Genomic DNA, 20,137 nt, shown 5'->3' with positions numbered 1-20,137 from the left:
TGGCCTTAAGCTAAACATCTGGAAGACACAGGTCCTCTACCAGCCTGTTCCCGCCGCACAACGCTGCCCCCCCCCCCACCGACTAACAAGGTCCACGGAAAACTACTGGACAATGTGGCTCAGCTCTCATACCTTGGGAAACTCCTTTCAACAAAGGCCGACACCGACGATGAAACTCGGCATTGCCTCCGATGTGCCAACACACCCATCAGTCGTCTGAGGAAAAGAGTGTTTGACGACAAAGACCTCAAACCTGGCACCAAGCTCGTGGTCTACAGGTCCGCCGTGTTTACCTGCCCTCTTCTATGCGTCGGAAACATGACACTGTACAGCAGACATCTTAAAGCCCTGGAGGGAGTCACCAGCGGTGCCTCCACAGATCCTGCAAATTCAGTGTCCTCTCTTATGCCAACATTCCCTGTATCGCGACACTGGGTCATGGCTCGTCAGTTACTTTGGGCAGGCCACATCATCCGCGTGCCTGACACAAGACTCCCAAAACATGCTGTCTACTCCGAGCTCAGTCATGGCAAAAGGCTACCAGGAGGGCAGTGGAAATGCTACAAGGATGTCCTTAAAGCCTCCCTGAAAAATGTATGTTTGGACCCTATTTGGCTCCACCCTTACTTAAAAATTACACTTTTACTATTTGTGTTTATAAAGGACTGTTTGGTTCCCTTTCATGTTAGCCACTAATCTATTCTCATATTCTCTTTGCCTGTCTTATTCTGTTTTTCAGATTTCTGTACTTTCTACATTCAGCTTGGTTCTCTACTATATTATGAAAATGTCATAAGCCTCCTTTTTCTGTTTCATTTTAACCCCCCCCCCCCCCCCCCTCCACCCCATATTATTAGTCACCCAGGGGGCTGTAGCTTTGGATGCCCTTTTCCCCCTCATGAAAATATACCTACTATGCACCTGAACTACCTCCTCTCACAAGCCTCCCATTGTTCACCTACTGTTTGTTTACCGATTTTTGATTGCAGTCCAGATTCCTTTACAACTAATTGGAATTAGCCCCCTTCAGTTAAGTATTTTTACGCATGATTGTACCTTGTCCTTTCACGTATCTAGTCTAAAGCTGATGATATGATCACTGTAGCCCAAATATTCTCCCACTAAAACTCCATTTTCCCCACTTCATTCTCCAGAGTTAGATCCAGCAGTGCTTCTTCCTCATTGGGCTGGAAACACACTAGTCAAGGAAATTCTCTTATAGAGTCCTGGAGTCATTTACATCAAGAGGGAGGCCGTTCGGCCAATTGAGTCCATGCCAGCTCTCTGGAGCACTGCAGTCAGTCCCATTCCCCCCGCTCGATCTCCAAAGCCCTTTTATTTCCTTCATGTGCCCATGCAATTCATTTTTGAAGTCATTGATTGTCTCCGCTTCCACCACCCTCGTGGGCAGCGGGTTCCAGATCATTACCACTCCCTATGTAAAAATGTTCTTCTTCACATTTCCCCCTGCATCTCTGGCCCTAAACCTTCAATCTATTTCCCCTAGTCCTTAAAGTCATAGTCGTACAGCATATAAACAGGCCCTTCGGCCACCGCATCCATACCGACCATAATACCTATCTATACTAATCCCACCTGCCTACATTAATTCCATATCCTTGTATCTTCAGTTAATGGGAATAGATTTTCCTTGTCTAGCTTATCTAAACCTGTCATAATCTTGGACACCTCTATCAAATCCCCTCTTAATCTCCTTTGCTCCAGGGTGAACAGCACTAGCATTTCCAACCTAATCTTCTAATTAAAACCCTCTATCCCTGGAACCATTCTGGTAAATCTCCTCTGCATCCTCGCAAGGACCCTCACATCCGTCCTAAGGAGCGGTGACCTGAACTGGACGCAATACTCTAGTTGGGACTGAACCAGAGCTTTGTAAAGGTTCAGCATAACTTCCCTGCTTTTGTACTCTATGCCTCTACTTATGAGGCCTAAGATCCCATATGCTTTGCTAACCTCTCTCTCAATATGTCTGGCCACCTTCAAAGATCAATGCACATGCGCCCCCAGGTCACGCACACTCTTTAGAACTGTGCCATTAAGTCTATATTGCCTCACCCTCTCCCTTTTGCCAAAATGCATCACCTCACACTTCTTGGTATTAAATTCCATCTGCCACCTGTCTGCCCATTCTGCTAGTCTATGTCCTCTTGCAGCTGGTTTTTATCATCCTCACTGTTTGTCACTCCTCCGAGTTTGGTATCAAGGGCAAATTTTGAACTCTACTCTATTCCAATATCCAAGTCACATATATACATTTTAAAAAAAAAAACCATTGTCTACCATCCTCCAGTCTGAAAAACAGCCAATTACCATGACTCGCTGTTTTCTGCAGTTAAGCCAATTTTTTATCCAATTGGACACGGACCCTCTTATTCCATGAGCCTCACTTTTGTTAACCAGCCTTTTATGTGGTACTTTATCAATCTTTCCTAAAATCCATATAGATAACCATCCACCACATTCCCTTCATCAACCTTCTGTTACTCCATCAAATTTTCAAGTAGATTAATGAAGCATGATCTGCCTTTTACAAATCCCTGCTGGCTTTCCTTAATTAACTCAAACCTCTCCAAGTGCCTGTTGTTTTTTTCCCCTGATTATTGTTTCTGAAACCTTACTTACCACTGATGTTAAACTAGCTGGCCTGTAGTTGGAGAGACTGTCCTTACACCTTTTCTTGAATAAGGAGGTCACATTTGCCACTCTCCAAACCTCTGGCACCTCCATCATATCCAGGGAAGATAGGAAGATTATGGCAAGGCTTTCCACTATCTCCACCCCCACTTCCTTTCGCAACCTGAGATGCAAGCCATCTGGACCAGGTGACTTTACCCACCCTAAGCATAGTCAGCCTTTTCAGTACCTCCTCCCTCTTAATTTTTACCCTATCCATTGCCTCTACTCTGTCTGCTTCTACCGATATCTTGGATACATTTCAAGAATTTCTCCCCCTCTTTGCCCTTTACACACTTATTTTCCCACTCTGTATTAGGGTAATGGAAGTCCCTCATTATCACTACTGTGCAGTTCTTGCATCTTCTGTAATTCGCCTGTAAATTTGCTCCTCTATCTCCTTCCCACTGCTTGGTGGCCTAGAGTATACACCCAGCAGTGTAATAGTTCCCCTCTCGTTCCTTAACTCTAACCAAATAGAGCCTGCCTTTGGCCCCTAAATGACATCATCCCTCTCCAGTGCTATAATTCACTGTTGCCTGAATCTATTATTGTGCTCGTTAATTCAAGTCAAACACATATTCATTTACCTGAAACTTTACAATTTTTCAAAGTGCTGTAACTGTTCCTAGTTTGCAGAATAAACTGTAAGGAACAGGAAGGCATGTCAACTGTAATTGCTGCAGTTATGTCACCTTTCGTTATTGGAAACTGTTGTGCCGCATTTCCCAGTTTATTACTTTCCGTACAGAGTCAGGAAAGGGGTTTTAATGAAAGGTCATCGACCTGAAATATTAACTCTTTTTCTCTCTCCACAGATGCTACCAAACCTACTGAGTATTTTCAGTACTTTCTGTTTTTATTTCCGTAAAGGGGAACTGTTGTCCTTGCTACTCTGTACGCTTTCCTTTAAGTGACTCAGAACTGGTACATCAGTGTTTTGAAACAAATCTGATTCTGATAGTTTTGATGTTTCTACAGCTGGCCACCAGATGGAGCCTGTATCCACAGTATCAGTACTAATTGGTTCTGCATGTTTTGTCATTTGCACAATAGATGACTGCAGACTGCCTGAAGGTCAGCCTTCACACTGTGTTTAATTTGGCGTGACGGAACACACAAAATGCATTACTTCTGATGATGCTTTTGATGAGTTTTGAGTACCTTTTATAAACTGAATCTATTGAAAAACAGTCTGCTCTCCTCTTCCCAACTCCATAATTTAAGTGTGTGCACATCTATTATTGCTTTACTTGTGTCATCTTGCTGTGATAGTAGAAAGGGTGAATGATGAATTGAAATTACAAACTGAGGGTCAAGTCTCTTCCATCTCATCACTTAGGCTTAATTTGCCATGACCTGACACAGAAAGTCTCATTGCTTCTTAATTTTTAATACATTTATTCTATTTTTAAAACACTTGCTTTTTGAAGGGTGTGCTTTTTATGCAGTATTATTTTCTAAAATTCGTGAGCCACCAACTTTCTCACACCCACCTCCTTGCTTAAAAAAAGTACTGACAGTGGTGATGCAGTGAGATGATGTTGTGCCTTTCAAATCTTGAATGTCTGTTGGCCACGATTAACCCAATTCTGGATGTGCTTGGTAATGCTCCTGTGAAGTGCCTTGGGATGTTTTAGTACAACAACTTGCATTTATATAGCATCCTTAGCAGAATAAAACATCCCAAGGCGCTTCACAGGAGCATTATAAAACAAACCCTGACACCGAACAAAGAGATATTAGGGAAAATGGTGTTACGACCAGGTGAGAAGCTGTCTAGGGGTCCCCTCTCAACCTTTGCCTGGTTTAACCAAAATGGTTTAATTTTAAAACACCGTGTTTTTAGCTCCCCCTTAGTGAATCCTTGTTCACTGCTCCAAATGTAAGGCAAAGGAATCAGACAGGTTTCCTTTGATTTAAACAAAAAAGGTGGAAGTTTATTAATCTTAAACTCTAATCCGGTTAATGACTATGAATATGCAACGTGACCAGGCTAGCATGCATATGCAATAAACACACATGGAGATAGAGGCAAAAAAAGGTAGAAGGAATAAGGGGGAACAGTTTGAGGCAATATCTGGTAGTTATAGTCCTTTAAGTTCAATGTGGAGTCTTTGGTTGCCAGTAAGTCTTGCAGTTTGCTGGGGCCCAGTTCACTTGTTTCGATGTTGGAGTCTTCTCTCTTGAGGGTTTTGTATCTTCAGTGGCTTGGGAGAAAGCGAGAGAGAGAGAGCTGCTTCCTTGTTCCAGCTTCAGTTTCACACTGCCTTCTGAATTCAAACTATCCTGTGGCTAGTTCAAAAAGCCTGGACCAGCCAATTAGTCATGTGGCCAGCTGGTTTAACCAGTCCTGGCATTGTGGATTGTATCTCTTTGCAGACCTTGGAATGCGCTTCCTTATACCTTCATTGTCTGGTGATCTAAATCGATTTGGGTTAATTGGGGCAGAGAATAGTCCTTTGTCTCCACAAGCAGCGTCTCTTAGTTTGCAAATGTCCTTCCAGCCCAGTGTCTGGTGATCTTCAAATAAGTCATTTATTCACTCCAGCAACAGTTTAAAATCAATGTTCATATGACAAAATTAATATGCCTCATTCTTGGCAGGTGGGGGTCTGCATGACTATGGCTAGAACCTTGATGAAAGAGGTGGGTTTTAAAGACCATCTTAAAGGAGGAAAGGGAGGTAGAGAGTTTAAGGAAGAAATTCCTGAGCTTAGGGCCCAAGCAGCTGAAGGTATGGCCACCAGTGCTGGAATGATTAAAATTGGGGATGTTCAAGAGGCCAGAATTAGATGAGCTCAGATATGTGAAGGTTGCGCGGCTCTTGATCCCTGAAAACAGGGATGAAAATTCTAAAATTGAGGCATCTCTTAATCAGGAGCCAATGTAGGTTTGATCAGAGTAAGGACACGGGAAGCTGAGTTTTGGATAAACTCAAGTTTACGGCGGGAAGAATGTGGGAGACCAACCAGGAATGCGTTGGAATAGACAAGTCTAAAGTTAACAAAGACGTGGTTGAGGATTTCAGCAGCAGGTGAGCTGAGGCAGAGATGGCAAGCGGTGGCCTTAATGATGGCATGGATGTGTGATTGGAAGCTCATCTCAGGGGTGCATACAAGACCAAGGTTACTCATGGTCTGGTTCTGCCTCAGACAGCTTCAGGGAGAGGATGGAATCGGTGGCGAGGGAGTGGAGCTTATGGCGTGGTCCAGAGACAATGGCTTCAGTATTCCCAATATTTAATTGGAAGAAATTTCTGCTCATCCAGAGAAGCAGTCTGATAATTTAGCAACAGTGGAGAAGTCGAGCGAGCTGGTGAGGTTGAGCTGAGTGTCATTAGCACGCATGTGAAAACTAATGTGCTTTTGGATGATTTCCCTGATGTAGTTCAGAAATAGGAAGAGACCAAGGATAAATTCTTATGGAACACAACAACAGCTTATATTTATATAGCACCTTTAACGTAATAAAATATCCCAAGGCGTTTTGCAGGAACATTATAAAACAAAATATGACACTGAGCCACAAAAGGAAATATTAGGTCAAATGACCAAAAGCTTGGTTTTAAGGAGTATCTTAAAGGAGGAGAGTGAGGTGTAGGGAGGATATTCCAGATCTTGGGGCATAGTCACTAGAGGTATTGGTACAGGAGTGGGAAGAGAAGCCATAGCAGGTGATGCGCTGGCTCTGCTTCGATCGATAAGAATGGAGCCAGGCGAGGGGGTGATAGCAGCAGTTTTGAAGTAGAGAGGCGCAGCATCTGAAGAGAGAACTGCTAACAAAATCAGTTAACATGGGATTGAGGAGGGAAAGTTGGGTTAAAGGTACCAAGTTGTTGGCTGTCTGATTACAAAATTGCCTGCATTAGTTGTAGTTGGCCTCCTGAGTGGTGATATTTATCTGATAATCCTGGCCAAGTTTCATTTTATTTGTAATGCTTATTTTCAGTGGGAAATTAATGAGTTTTTGTTTCAGCAAAATTAGATTGGCTAAAACCCCAATTTAAGATTTTAGTGCTTTGTTCTACGTTTAATCTGACATTTTCTTCTTGTGTTATAAATTAATGCAGCAGATTTTTTGCTGCGTTGATTTAGTGCTATATCAGAGGCTTTCTGGTGGTGGCTTTGTTGGTAATCTCCATGAGATTAAACACAACTGGCAAAAGACTACAGTGTTGCAAATTGGAACTCGTGGATTCAATGGTTGGAGTTGTCTTTCCTTTTTAAATGTCCAAATATCCAAGGAAGCATTCATGCATATTTGCAGCTGGGGGGATGGGGTTGCAGGGAGGTGGTATGGGGGGCATTGAAGGAAATGATAAGTTATTCAAAAGACAGTCTGTTAAATGTTTAACTGGAATGGAATGCTGTAGTTGATTAACCTGAATAAGTTTAACACTGCACAATAGAATGTTCTGTTGGCCACCACTCTGCTTCTTAATGGGGTTCTATGTGTCGTCTGAAGTAGTATTTTTGGGAATACACCTACCTGTGAATTGTAGTTTTGGTTTTCAGATTTGAGAATCAGCTGAGTTTACTCTGTAGTAGATTCCTGCATGTTCTTTGGAGCAAGTGGGCAAAAAAGGGAAAATAACGTTCACATGATTCTCTGCTGATGAGGCCAACAAATTCCATTGGAAATGGTTGAGGTGAGGGCGATGGGTATGGTGGCGGCTGCTGAGAATTTTACTGCTAAGGATCCCTAGCTATGCTGATGGAGAATTTTAATTAACTTTTTTTTGTTCTCGGGATGTGGGCGGTACTGACCAGGTATCATTGATTACCCACTCTTAGTTGTCCTGAGAAGGTTGTAGTAGGCTTCCTCCTTAAACTGCTGCCCTCTTTGTGTTGGTTTTTCCACAATGGTGTCAGATAGGGAATTCCATGATAGTGACCCATTTGCAAGGAAGGCATGTGTTAGATGTCCACTGTGGGCGGCACAGTGGTTAGCACCGCAGCCTCACCGCTCCAGCGACCCGGGTTCAATTCTGGGTACTGCCTGTGTGGAGTTTGCAAGTTCTCCCTGTGTCTGCGTGGGTTTCCTCCGGGTGCTCCGGTTTCCTCCCACAGCCAAAAGACTTGCAGGTTGGTAGGTAAATTGGCCATTATAAATTTCCCCTAGTATAGGTAGGTGGTAGGGAAATATAGGGACAGGTGGGGATGTGGTAGGAATATGGGATTAGTGTAGGATTAGTATAAATGGGTGGTTGATGGTCAGCACAGACTCGGTGGGCCGAAGGGCCTGTTTCAGTGCTGTATCTCTAAACTAAACTAAACTAAACAAAATAGTGAGAGATTTGGAAGAGGACCTGGAAGCAACTGTGTTCTTATGACATTGCTGAGGGGCGTAGATAGGAAGCAACGTTTTCCCTTAGCGGAGGTGTCTAAAACCAGGGGCATACATTTAAGGTAAGAGGCAGGAGGTTTAGAGGGGATTTGAGGAAAAAATCTTTCACCCAGAGGGTGGTTGAAATCTAGAACACACTGCCTGAAGGGGTGGTAGAGGCAGGAACCCTGACCACATTTAACAAGTATTTAGATGAGTGCTTGAAACGCCATAGCATACAAGGCTGTGGGCCAAATGCTGGAAAATGGGATTAGAATGGATGGTACTTGATGTCTGGCATGGACACGATGGGCCGAAGGGCCTGTTTCTGTGCTGTATACCTCTAGGACTCTATTGCTGCTCTTAACGACTTTACCACCGAGACGAACGAGGAGGGAGGTGCTGGTGCATTACTGTGGTGCTGCTGTGCATCATACATACTGCAGTCACACTGTGCTTATGATTTTGTCAAGTTTGGTGGGGAGATTGTACCCAGCACGCAGGATGTTCAGAAGCCAGGGAGGTTGTATCACACTGTTAGTGGGGAGCAGAGAGATATTGGAGTACAGATTATAGATAAATTACAGTTTTTTTTTGATGTGATAAATTTTATTTTTAGGGGCTTAAAATGGGTGTGAGGAACAATCAAAGCAGTGATGCCTTGCAGATTTTTTTGTTTGCTGGAATGTGATTTTATGTAATATGATTAGTGAGAAGCAGAGATAAGAAATAGCAAGTTGGTGAGGAGGTAAAGAGACCTAAGCAGTCAACTAATAACAAAGAAAAAAAATTGACCAACTGAATGGTCGTGACATAGATGCCCAACTCCATATGAGACTCGATATGCATGACAGATGCAAAAATTGTAACAAAGACTATTAATGAATGCATTCAACTTCTGGACTTGATCTGAATTGTACATGTATCCTTGGCTGAAATCAGCATCCTGAAAGATGAGAGTGCATTGTTGGAAATTGTAAACAGACCTGTCAAGACTGTGATTTTAATGCACCTCATACTGAACAGTAAATTGCATTCTTGCATGATTTTAATGCAGTCCTTAAACTTGTCAGGCAGTTAAATTGCAGGACGTACAGTTTCTGCTTTGGAAGCAATCTGGGGGCAAATTGTGCCTAAAATTGCGCTACTGTTGAGAATTCTTTTTTACTCAACTTTCTGCTCAAACCCAGTTACATAGCGTCAAATGTAAAATCTTCCGTGGACCAGTGTAATTGGGCAGTGTTTTAGAAATTTAATATGTTTTTAAAAAAAAAAAAATTCCTTGATTTTTTTTTTGAGTGCTAACCAATGTTCCCTTGGCTGTGCAGCAACTTGAAAGTCCCCACACAGGCCTCGCACAAGTTGGTCCCTGTAAATTACCACATGTGTGCGGCTGCGCAAAAAATTTGTATTTAAACAAGTCCTCCACGCACTCCACAAATAAATTAGAGGGAACATTGTTGGTAACCTGGTGCAGTTTGCAGGAAATAGGTCTATCCCAAAAAAATTTAATCAGTGTCTAGTCCATCACCTGTGAATAACCTGACGTTAATTACTGAAAATTATTTCAACAAAATGTGCTAGTTACGTTGGTGTCTCATAATCAACTTCTGAATCAATTAAAAATAAGTAAAAGGCTTTTATAAGGTGCCTATTTGCCCAAAAAGAACCAGTTTAATTTTTAGAGCCTCCTTGAAGACCCACAAACGGACACAATTAGCGGAAACCCTCTGTGATTAATTCCATCTGGGGGCATGACCAGTTTTGCAAATGGGGCTGGCTTCTAGTGCAGTGTTTTTTTTCAATTAGTGCAAAAGATTGTGGACACTCAATTTGCACTGGATGTAATTTGCGTTTGAAATTCTTCAGCCTTTTGCACTAGTTTGGATGATTTTGGGTGAACTGTGCTGAAGAAAACGGTGGAACTGAGCGGATCTTCCAGGCCCACCTGCACTGTTTACTTCTCGCATTTCATTTTAAATCAAATTGACCGAGTTTCACTTAAAATAAATGGCTTAATAACCGTGATAACGGCGTACAAGCTGCAATTTAGTAACAACATGGTAACCAAAGATCTTAAAAAACCGTGCAGAGGAATGAATTATTCCCTTTATTTAGTTTGATTTATTATCAATCACACTCCTCTTTTTTTTTTCCGCATCAAATGTCCCACTCCCCTGATTTCTGCATTGTTGACTGATCTGGTGGTTGGGTGTGAGGTTCCTGCTGGTGTGAGTCATGTAATACCCAGAGTAGGGAGAGGAATGAAGTATTCCAGTGCACCTGTACAGCAGTGATGACCAGTAGCAATGTCTACTGGTGCTTGATTGGGTCCTGCTGAGAAAGTGTAGGACTGGGGCTTACCTTCCACCACTGCTTTTATATAAAAGATATAGTAATTTTAGTAAATAGGGATTTTTAAATATAAATTTTCTCTTCAGTTCTTCTTCTCCTGGAGGTGTTATCTCTTCCAGTGAAGCTGGTGGATTTTTAATTGAATTTGAGATGAGCATTACCTTTTTTTTAACCCCCTCACCTGAATTTTCCTTTTGCAACTTTAATAGGCCCCTGGAATGCATTCTACTGCAGTGTATTTCTTACAGATGTTTTGTTACCAGTCTCAATGATCACTATCCTGAGTAAACCTTTGATTACAAGTATTGGCAGCATTGGCCAGTGGCTAGTAACTAATTAACTGTTGCTGGGCATTGTGTGTGCCATTTGTGCATCAATGGCTGCGATTTCCCCCACAAACTGTTGAGTTTCCTGTCAGAGCTTGCTCCTTGTGGGAGTTTCAAAGTTCTTCCACAGAGAGAGAAAGGGGTCGTATATCCTGGTGAACACTCACCAGGTGGCAGTGCAACTGCAATATAATAAAAATACAGAATGGGATGGGCAGAGATCTAACTGTAGGCTGTCAGTGCATCCTCTGAGCCATAGATAGTTCAAAGCACAAGCAAAATCAGGAAATGAAAAAAAAAAGGAATGAAGCTTCGCAACAGTATTCAGACAATAAGGCAAAATAATCAAGTTATCAATTGAAATAATACATTTTCTCTTGGTTCTTCAACTATTTTAGTATGTGGGCAAGTGCTGCAAGTGCAGACCCTAAATGTGTGGGCTTGGGTACTCTTCATATTTTACTTGAACAGCAAAAGGAGAATTCATATCAACTTTTTCTTTCTTTGCCCGCAGTGGATCAATTCTCGAACACTTACTCTACTAGACAGTGCAGAGAAACTGCATGTGGTGGACCGTCATAGTCAAGAAGAGTTGGAGATCGTGGACATTGCTGAAGTTCAGCTAGTTTACAACAGCAGCCACTTCAAATCCCTGGCCACTGGTGGGAATGTTAGCCAGGCTTTGGTAAGAGCTCAGAAAATTCCAATTTCTTTCTCTTGTTTCTTGATTTGTTGTGAACATGAGGTGAGATGGATCCATTGTACTTGATCATCTGGATTGTTTTTGTACATTTTCATGTCCCTTGACAGGATGCTGCTTTCCCTAGCTGGGACAGAGCAGTATCGTGATTATCAATATTGCTCATTGGCTAATGGGCTGCACTTTTGTGAAGTGAATTAAGCAATTGTATTTGTTGATGGGGAGTAAGGGCTGTTTTCGTTATTCACCTGTGCTTCCAGCTCCTGGCCAACCTTAGAAAATAACCTTGCAAGTATCGATGTTTAAAGCATCTGTTTGTACTGTGAAAAATGTCCCTCAGCTAGATTTTGTCCACAGTTGAAAACCATCCTTTGTGATCATGTTATGGTGTTTTTATATTCTTCAAGTTTTTTTTGAGGACTTATGTATTTTAGAATTTATGGGCATTGTTTTATTTTGGAAAACTGGAAAAGATTCCATGGATGTTTTTTCACTGGGGTCATTGAAAGGATACTGAGGGGACTTTGTTTGTAAACAACCCTTATTGGAAGTCACCTGTCTTCAGATAAATACCCAGTAGGGGCTTTTTGACTTGGGGGAGATGTTTACGGAGGTCAAGATTTATAGGGGTCAAGAAGCTTGTCTCTTGAGATATTGTTTTTGGTTTCGCTTTGGACAGTGTGCTGGGGTGTGAACTGTTCTGAAGGCAGTTGGAGAACACCATCCAAGAGAGCAGTCACCATCAGCACCCTCTTCCATCTTTTTGAAAAGCCAGCCAGTTTTTCAATTTCTTTGAGAAGCTCTTTGAAGCGAGTGTAAGAAATAGAGAAATTGATGCTGCATTCCTCCTGAGAGGCCTGCCACAAACCCGTGTTGCCACATTTCACCTGGAAAACCTGCCAAACTGATCCTCAACATCGCCAGAAAAGAACTGTTCTAGAAAGATCCCAGTGACAGCCGTCTAGGCACAATCTCCTATATAACATTCTTCAGTTTAAAGCTACCGAAAGTCAGGAATGTGATGGAATACTCTCCACTTGCCTGGATGGGTGCAGCTCCAACAACACTCATTAAGCTCAACACCATCCAGGGCAAAGCAGCCCGCTTGATTGGCACCCCAGCCAAAAACATTCACTCCCTCCATCACCGACACACAGTGGCAGCAGTGTGCACCATCTACAAGATGCACTGCAGCAACTCACCAAGGCTCTATAGACAGCACCTTCCAAACCCCTGACCTCTACCATCTAGAAAGACGAGGGCAGCAGATGCATGGAAGTACCACCACCTGCAAGTTCCCCTCCAAGCCACACACCATCCTGACTTGGAACTATATCGCCGTTCCTTCACTGTTGTTGGGTCAAAATCCTGGAACTCCCTTCCTGACAGCATTGTAGGTGTACCTACCTCACATGGACTGCAGCGGTTCAAGAAGGCAGCTCGCCACCACCTTCTCAAGGGCAGTTAGGGATGGGCAATAAATGTTGGCCTAGCCCGCAATGCCCACATCCCATGAGCGAATATAAAGATTTACAATAAGCCTGGACTGATTGTTTCAAAATTATATTGTGTAATTCAAGTATGGTTCTGCTATCATAAAAACCAAAGGTGTTGGAAATATTCAGCAGGTCTGGCAGCATCTGTGAAGAGAGAAACAATTAACGTTTCAGGTCTGTGACTTTTCATCAGAACTGGCAAAAGTTAGAAATGAAATAGGTTTTGAGCAGGTGAAAGGGGGGAGGGAGGAAGAAGAATAAAACGGAAGGTATGTGATAGGACAGAGGGCAGAAGAGGTTAACATAGAGATGTCACAGAATAAAAGGCAAAGGGACTGCTAATAGTTGTGGTAAAAGACAAAGCAATGGTCCAGAGAGAATGTTAATGGCAGGATAATGTACAGCTCTGTCCAAAAGCAAAAATGTGAAAGACAAGTGAAAAAATAAAATAAATTAAATAAAATTTTGGGGAAAAAATTAAAATGGTAGTCATGCTCTGAAATTGTTGAGGTCAGTGTTGAGTCCAGAAGTCTGTAGAGTGCCTAATTGGACGATGAGGTGTTGTTTCTCAAGCTTACATCGAGTTTCATTGGAACACTAGCAGGCCAAGGAGAAAAATATGGGCTTGAGAGCAGGGTGGTGAATTAAAATGACAGGTGACCAGGAGCATGGGGTCATGCTTGCAGACTGAGCGGAGGTGTTTCGTAAAGCGGTCACCCAATCCGCATTTGGTCTCCCCCGTGTAGAGATACCACATTGTGAATAGCGAATACAGTATACAAAACAAAGTGATTATTGACAACGCAGCCCGTCGTTGACAACATCAGTCTGTGCACATGTGCAGACGGGCTCCTGCTCTCTGCTCATGCGCTGCGTACCGCAGTACCAGGACTTGTTGGCGCATGCACAGATGATGTCATTGCGTAACATGGGCAGGGGGTGGGGGAGCAGGGAGAGAGCGGCCAAAGACCTTGGTGGTGGCGGGTGCGCGCTCCTCTTTTCCCCCCCCCCCCCCCACCCCCAAGCCTGCTTGCTTCCACCTCGCTCTCTCCCTCCCCGGCCCGCTCGCGCTCTCTCCCTCCCGCCATTGTGTGCTGCCATGTGTTTAAGTTGCCTTTGTGTGATTATTTGAGCAGCGCCATCTTTAGTCCTGGCAGCTGCCTGAACGTTGCAAACTGTGACGTTTTAGTGGCACATGCTGCATTTGCACATGTGCCTCTGCAGCGCCACCTAGTGGTTGCGTTGTCATCAAATGCAGCAGGAATTACAAGTAAATCGCTGCTTCACCATCCCCAGAGATGGAGTGTTTGGGGACCTGGATGGTGAGGAGACAGGAGGTAAATGGGCAGGTATTATACCACCTGTAATTACATGGGAAGGTGTTGGGGGTGATGGAGAACTGGACCAGTGTGTCGCGAAGGGAATGGTGCCTTTGGAATGCTGATAGGGGAGGGGGGAGGAAGATGCGTTTGGCAGTGGCATCACGATGGAGGTGGCGGAAATGGTGCGGGATGATCCTTTGGATGTGGAGGCTGGTGGGTGGAAAGTGAGGATAAGGGGAACCCTATCACGGTTCGGGGAGGGAGGGGAAGGGGTGAGGGCAGAAGTGCGGGAAATGGGTTGGATGCGGTTGAGGGCCCTGTCAACCACAGTGGGAGGGAATCCTCAGTTGACAAAAAAGGAACACATATCGGAAGCGATGTTGTGGAAGGTTGCAGCAGATGCATTGGAAGCCGAGAAACTGGGAGAATGGAATCGAGTCCTTACAGGAGACGGTGTGAGGAAGTGTAGTCGAGGTAGCTGCGGGAGTCAGTGGAATATTAGTGGACAGCCTATCCCCAGAGATGGAGGCAGAGAAGTCAGGGAAGGGAAGTGTCAGAGATGGATCATGTGAAGGTGGAAATTGGAAGCAAAGTTGATGACATTTTCCAGTTCGGTACGAGAGCAGGAAGCGACATCGATACAGACTGGAACAAGGAGTGTTTGACATACCCCACCAAAAGCCAGGCGTAACTAGGACCTATGTGTGCACCCATAGCAACACCTTTAATTTGAAGGAAGTGAGTGGAGTTGAAGGAGAAGTTGTTCAATGTGAGAACAAGGTCAGCCAGGCAGAGGAGAGTGGTTATGGATGGGGACTGGTTGGGCCTTTTCAAGAAAGTAGCGAGAGCCCTCAGACTGTCCTGGTTGGGGATGGAGGTGAAGAGAGATTGGATGTCTATAGTGAAGATGAATTGGTTAGGGCCAGGAAACTGGAAATTGTCGAAATGACATAAGGTGTTAAAAGAGTCATGGATATAGGTGGGAAGAGCCTGGACCAGGGGAGAAAAAATAGAGTCAAGATAGGAAGAAATAAGTTCAAGAAAAGATCAAGAGCGAGTAACGGGCCAGAGGGAGGGGTCCAGGTAGAGGGAGAATACTGGAGGTGGATGAATAGATCCACTGGTCGGGGTGAGGACTCCTGGCCAAAGAAGTGAGCCTAAAGGTGAAGGCGGCAGAGGAAAAGCTCAATGTCGTGCTGAGTGTGGAATTCATTGAGGTGGGGTGTAAGGGGATAAAACTGAGTCCTTTGCCAATTATAGATAGTTCAGCATCAAAGAGGTAAGGTCAGAGGGTCTGGTGAATATACGTCAAGGGTGAGAGTTAAGAGAAGAGATGGGGTCAGAGGGAAGTGAAGGGGAAGAAAGATCTGGAGGGGTGTTGGTCCCCATGAGCTGCTGGAGCTTGTGATCCTTAACACATGAATGGAAGAGAAAAAATTTATTTGTTAATGCGTCCGATAAGATGAAGGATGAAATGAAACTGTGGAGCAGGACAGCTTTGCGCTAGGGTGAGTTGGTGCTTCTGGAGAGAGAGGTTGAGTATGTACATGTGCTGATGCATGCAACTGAGTATGGATCTCAGCATGCAGTGCGAACAGCAATTCAGGGAATGTTGTATGTCTTGGAGATGCCTGCAATGCTGGGTGGATTCGAAACATGAAGGATGGAACTTGAGTTGGAATCTACATGGAATAAGTTGGAGCCAGAGACAATTATTGAGGAAGGAGATATGGCTGTGAAAATGAGTTTTGGTAGACACCTTATCAACACCAACAGGGAACTGGAAAGCAATGAAGATGAACAAGGTAAAAGAGACAAATGGAAATCCTATCGAATTGCAGAGTAGAACTTCATCAAGATAGATTTCCTGGAAGAGAAGTGGCAGTGAATTAAACACTAAAATAAAAGCAAAATACTGTGGATGTTGGAAATCTGAAATAGAAACATAAATGCTACTAGTTCTACTAGTTCCTTGCTGTTTCTTTTCTTCTGTGTCTGTAATGATCTCACCAGTAATTTTTGTCTACAATTAGTAATTTGGCATTGTCGTATTAACTGTGTTTCAGAGCATTACAGATGGGAATTTCACACAGTCTCGTGTGTTACACCATAGATAAGGGGAAATTGTTTGTGTCATGGTATATTGGTGCACTTACAATGTAGATAAAAGTTGTAGTTTCAATGAATGAATCTATGGGTCTCAGCTACATTCAGTTATTTGGAAGCTGGTGAGTTTACATGCGTCAGTGTTGTTATCTGTGCAAAGCATGCATACCAAGAGGTTCCGAATCATAGGAGTCTTGTCTGCTTTTCTGCTGTGAGTAGGAATAAAAATGTTGCGATAATAACCTGAATTGGAACAATGTCTTCCAAATAGTGCTTTATTTCATATTTGATCATGTGAGAGCAACACTAAACTGGCCTCCATGAGTAGCTTCCATATTTAGATTATCCTTAAAGACATATTGGAAGTTGTTTCAGAAAGAGTTCTGTGCATTGACTGGATCTCCATTTTATGAACATATAGAGGACAGAGAAAAAGGAAAAGACTCTTTAAAAACAAAAATAACCCCAAGTTTGAGAACAGACACTTGTACTAGATATGTGCTCACATAATGATACAGTTTTATCGCAACACGAGCCCACAGACACACTAAACTAGCTCTGCACATTTAACAATCCAATGGGAGATAATTGTAGCTCCATTGGAAGATGGACAGGTACATTAGAAAGTGAGTGATTTGGAGGCTGGAATGGCTGTTTGTCAGTGTTGTGTGTGAGACATACACATCAGGTGCTAAAATCATTGGAATAATGTAAGAGTGCTTTTTTTCCTTCACCTTTCTATTCTATTCGTGAATCCAGTCTCTGTCAGAGCAAGGTTTGACCTCTGCCTAACTGTGAAGCACTTGTAATGTTCTCTGTTCTGGATTGATTGAGCTGAATGGTTTCTGCTTATTCTGGGACCATGTCCCTCATTATCCTGTAGCAGAAGATTTTACAGAATTCTATTCGTTTGAACAGACAGCACTCCAAGCACACAGTGGGTTATTGATTGAAAGCAAACTGGAGACTAGTTTTGATCTGTTAATTTTTTTTTACTTGAAAGCCACTAGTTTTTTTCTGTTTCATGAAGATTGACAATATCTAACCTTTAATGTGGAGATAATGCAAACAGACCTCAATGAGAGCATGGAAAATTGCTCGAGACAAATAATGGGCTGCGTATTTTTTATGTAACCACAAGGAGGCAACATTTTTACCACTGCTAATTTTAGATGCTGATCGATGCAAGTACAAAGTAGTGCTTCCCAACTTAAAGCAAAGTGGTTTTGAATGTAGGTGTGTGTGTGAAGTTTACCATCATAAATCTTATTCGAGTTCAATTTTATGTTCTACTAAATGCTTCTATAATTTACAAGAGTAATGTGCAGGGTTCATCAAAGAGTTTGTATTCAACGGTGGAAAGTGATGTTATATTTTCACTGCCCAAAGTAACCATGTAATATTGTTCAAAAGGCACCTTCCCTGTGGTCCTAGATTATAATGGTCAGATTGTGCATCATGTGGAATCATTAAGGCACCTGCAACAACAGAGACTTTTTTTGGTATGTTACCATTTGGTAAATAATGTTAAACAGCTTCCATTAAATCAGTTATAAATGTAATCAAGAGGTCCGAGTGGTACATTGAGTTTTCCTGTTATGATTAACGATGTTCCCTGTGCTCCTAAACTATATTCCTACTTTGCAGTTTTTTTCAAGGCTTGTATGGATTGTTTCATGCAGAGTTGTCTGGTGTGGACTTGTTTGTACTGCCAAGCAAACACAGCTATGAAGTTTGTTGAAAAACACAAATCTGTTGCAAGTGTCAGACATTGTACTGATCACTGGATTTACTGAAGTTCTCGCAGACATTATGTTTTGAAGAGTAAATATTTCTGTGACAACTCAAGACCATTTTCATTTGTTGTCTCTGCTGCTCAGATTTCTGTTGCACTATTGAGTTGTTTTCTCTTGGAGGGAGGTAAGTAAGGTTTTATGCACTGCAGGGCACATAGACTCCACAGTACAGACAGGGAATAGATGTTGTCGACTAATGAGAGTGAACAGTGCACGGTGAAACAAGGTGGCTCAGTGATTAAGACAATTGCTTACTAATCCATTGTAACTTCGCCCACCTAGTTAGCAACAGCTCCCAAATTGTGCCTGGATTAACTGAGTGAGTGCATTTAATTCCTAGGACTTTCTCATGGGATCCCTAGCTTTATAAATAGAGGCATATTTTACAAAAGCAAGGAAGTTATGCTAAACCTTTATAAATCACTGGCCACAGCTAGAGTGTTATGTACAGTTTTGTTCACAATACTCTAGGAAGGGTGTCAATGCCTTGGAGAGGGTGCAGACGAGATTTATTAGAAGTATACCAGGGATGAGGGATTTGAGTTGTGTGGAGAGACAGAAAAAGCTGCGTTTGTTTTCATAGACCAGAACAGGTCGCAATCTCAAGGGTTCATTGACCTAACCAGTCTGAGAGTTATCCACTTCCAAACTCCACTCGTACAATGTGTAAAACTGCAATATTACAGCGATCATAATTGAGCAAGTAATTATACGTCCTATAAGCCATGAAAATAAGTTTATTGATGATTAAATATGTGTACAAAATTATGAGGGGTAAATAGAGAATTCTTTCTATTGGCAGGAGGGTCAGTAACCAGAGAACACAGGTTTAAGATAATTAGCAAAAGAACCAGAGGGAGATGAGAATTCTTTTAATGCAGCAAGTTATGTTCTGGAATACACTGCCTGAAAGAGTGTTGGAAGCAGATTCAGACCAAAAAGCTTTGGATATATACTTGAAAAAAAAATCGAGGATTATGGGACACGACAAGGCAGTGAAACTAATTAGAAAGAGTTTGTGTTTTTTTTTTTGTTTCCACACTAGCTTAAAATAATTGTGCTGGAAGCTGGCCCTGCCCACAATTCTGACCATACCCTTAGAATGACCATAGCTCATTTTTGTCCTGCATCTGTTTCCTTTGCAGAGTCTCTTAAAATTAAACCTTTTTTGTAGGCACAAGGATGCTAACAGGCATATTTAAAAGCAGTTAATTTTTCAAAACATTTTACCAAGAAACTTACTTCTGTAACTCAGTGAAACGAATAAATAGTTCTGTATCATTTTAAAAGTCTTATTCGGTTGTTTAAAATTGGATTACCTGCAGGTGGTGGACTAGACACTGATCAATAATTTTTTTGAATTTTCCACTGTATTAATAAAACTGGACCAACCACTCTTAAATATTTCAAAGAATATTTTTAATGCAAAATAAGAAGCCATTCTAAGATGCTGCTTGATTATGCTGGTTAATGACTGATTTTATTTTCGGTGAAGTGCAAATGAGTTTGAGTGGAAACTTGAATCTAAAAGATCTTGTTGAAATAGGCACAATTTTGAGCGCAGTATGCACCCTGATTGCTGCCAAAGTAGAAACTCTTGACCTTTATTTTTAAATCCTGATCGATATAACTACACAGTGCTCTAAATTGAATAGCTTTTGAGTACAGGCGCTGGGATTGTGATGAATGATTAACCTGTGCCCATTCAATGTACTGCAAGCAGCGCACAAACTTTGTGCTGTTTGACCATTTGAATGATTGCTGCAAGCATCCTGTGCTAACTGTGCTGTTCATTGGCTGCTAGCATCAATAGGGAACCTCAAATTGAGACTTACTAGCACCAGTTAAAGCTAGCCTGCAGCTCTTAAAGGTGAGATCCATTCTGGCTGGCGCAGGTGCTGGCAGTCATGCAGGAATGTGACCGGGGAAAGACAGAAGAATGGCACAACACTGGAGAGAGTGAACTCCAAGGTTTTGGATGTTGCAATGGAGGTCTTTGTGGAGGAGATGCAAA

The 20,137-nt window shown here is 42.5% G+C and overlaps 1 protein-coding gene across 2 annotated transcripts in view; it reads left to right on the top strand.

The window, feature by feature from the left end:
- Nucleotides 1-20,137, top strand: part of vps8 (VPS8 subunit of CORVET complex) — a 715,536-nt gene that overhangs the window by 107,430 nt on the left and 587,969 nt on the right. For both annotated transcript variants that reach the window (XM_068035875.1, XM_068035876.1), the window contains exon 14: nt 11,218-11,388. In XM_068035875.1, the coding sequence (XP_067891976.1) occupies nt 11,218-11,388 (171 nt within the window). The remainder of the gene's footprint in view (nt 1-11,217; nt 11,389-20,137) is intronic.

This window comes from Heterodontus francisci, chromosome 7 (assembly GCF_036365525.1).
Source record: "Heterodontus francisci isolate sHetFra1 chromosome 7, sHetFra1.hap1, whole genome shotgun sequence".
Classification (NCBI taxonomy): Eukaryota; Metazoa; Chordata; class Chondrichthyes; order Heterodontiformes; family Heterodontidae; genus Heterodontus; species Heterodontus francisci.
Note: the sequence above shows the minus strand (reverse complement) of the source record. Positions and strands in the feature narration are given on the sequence as shown.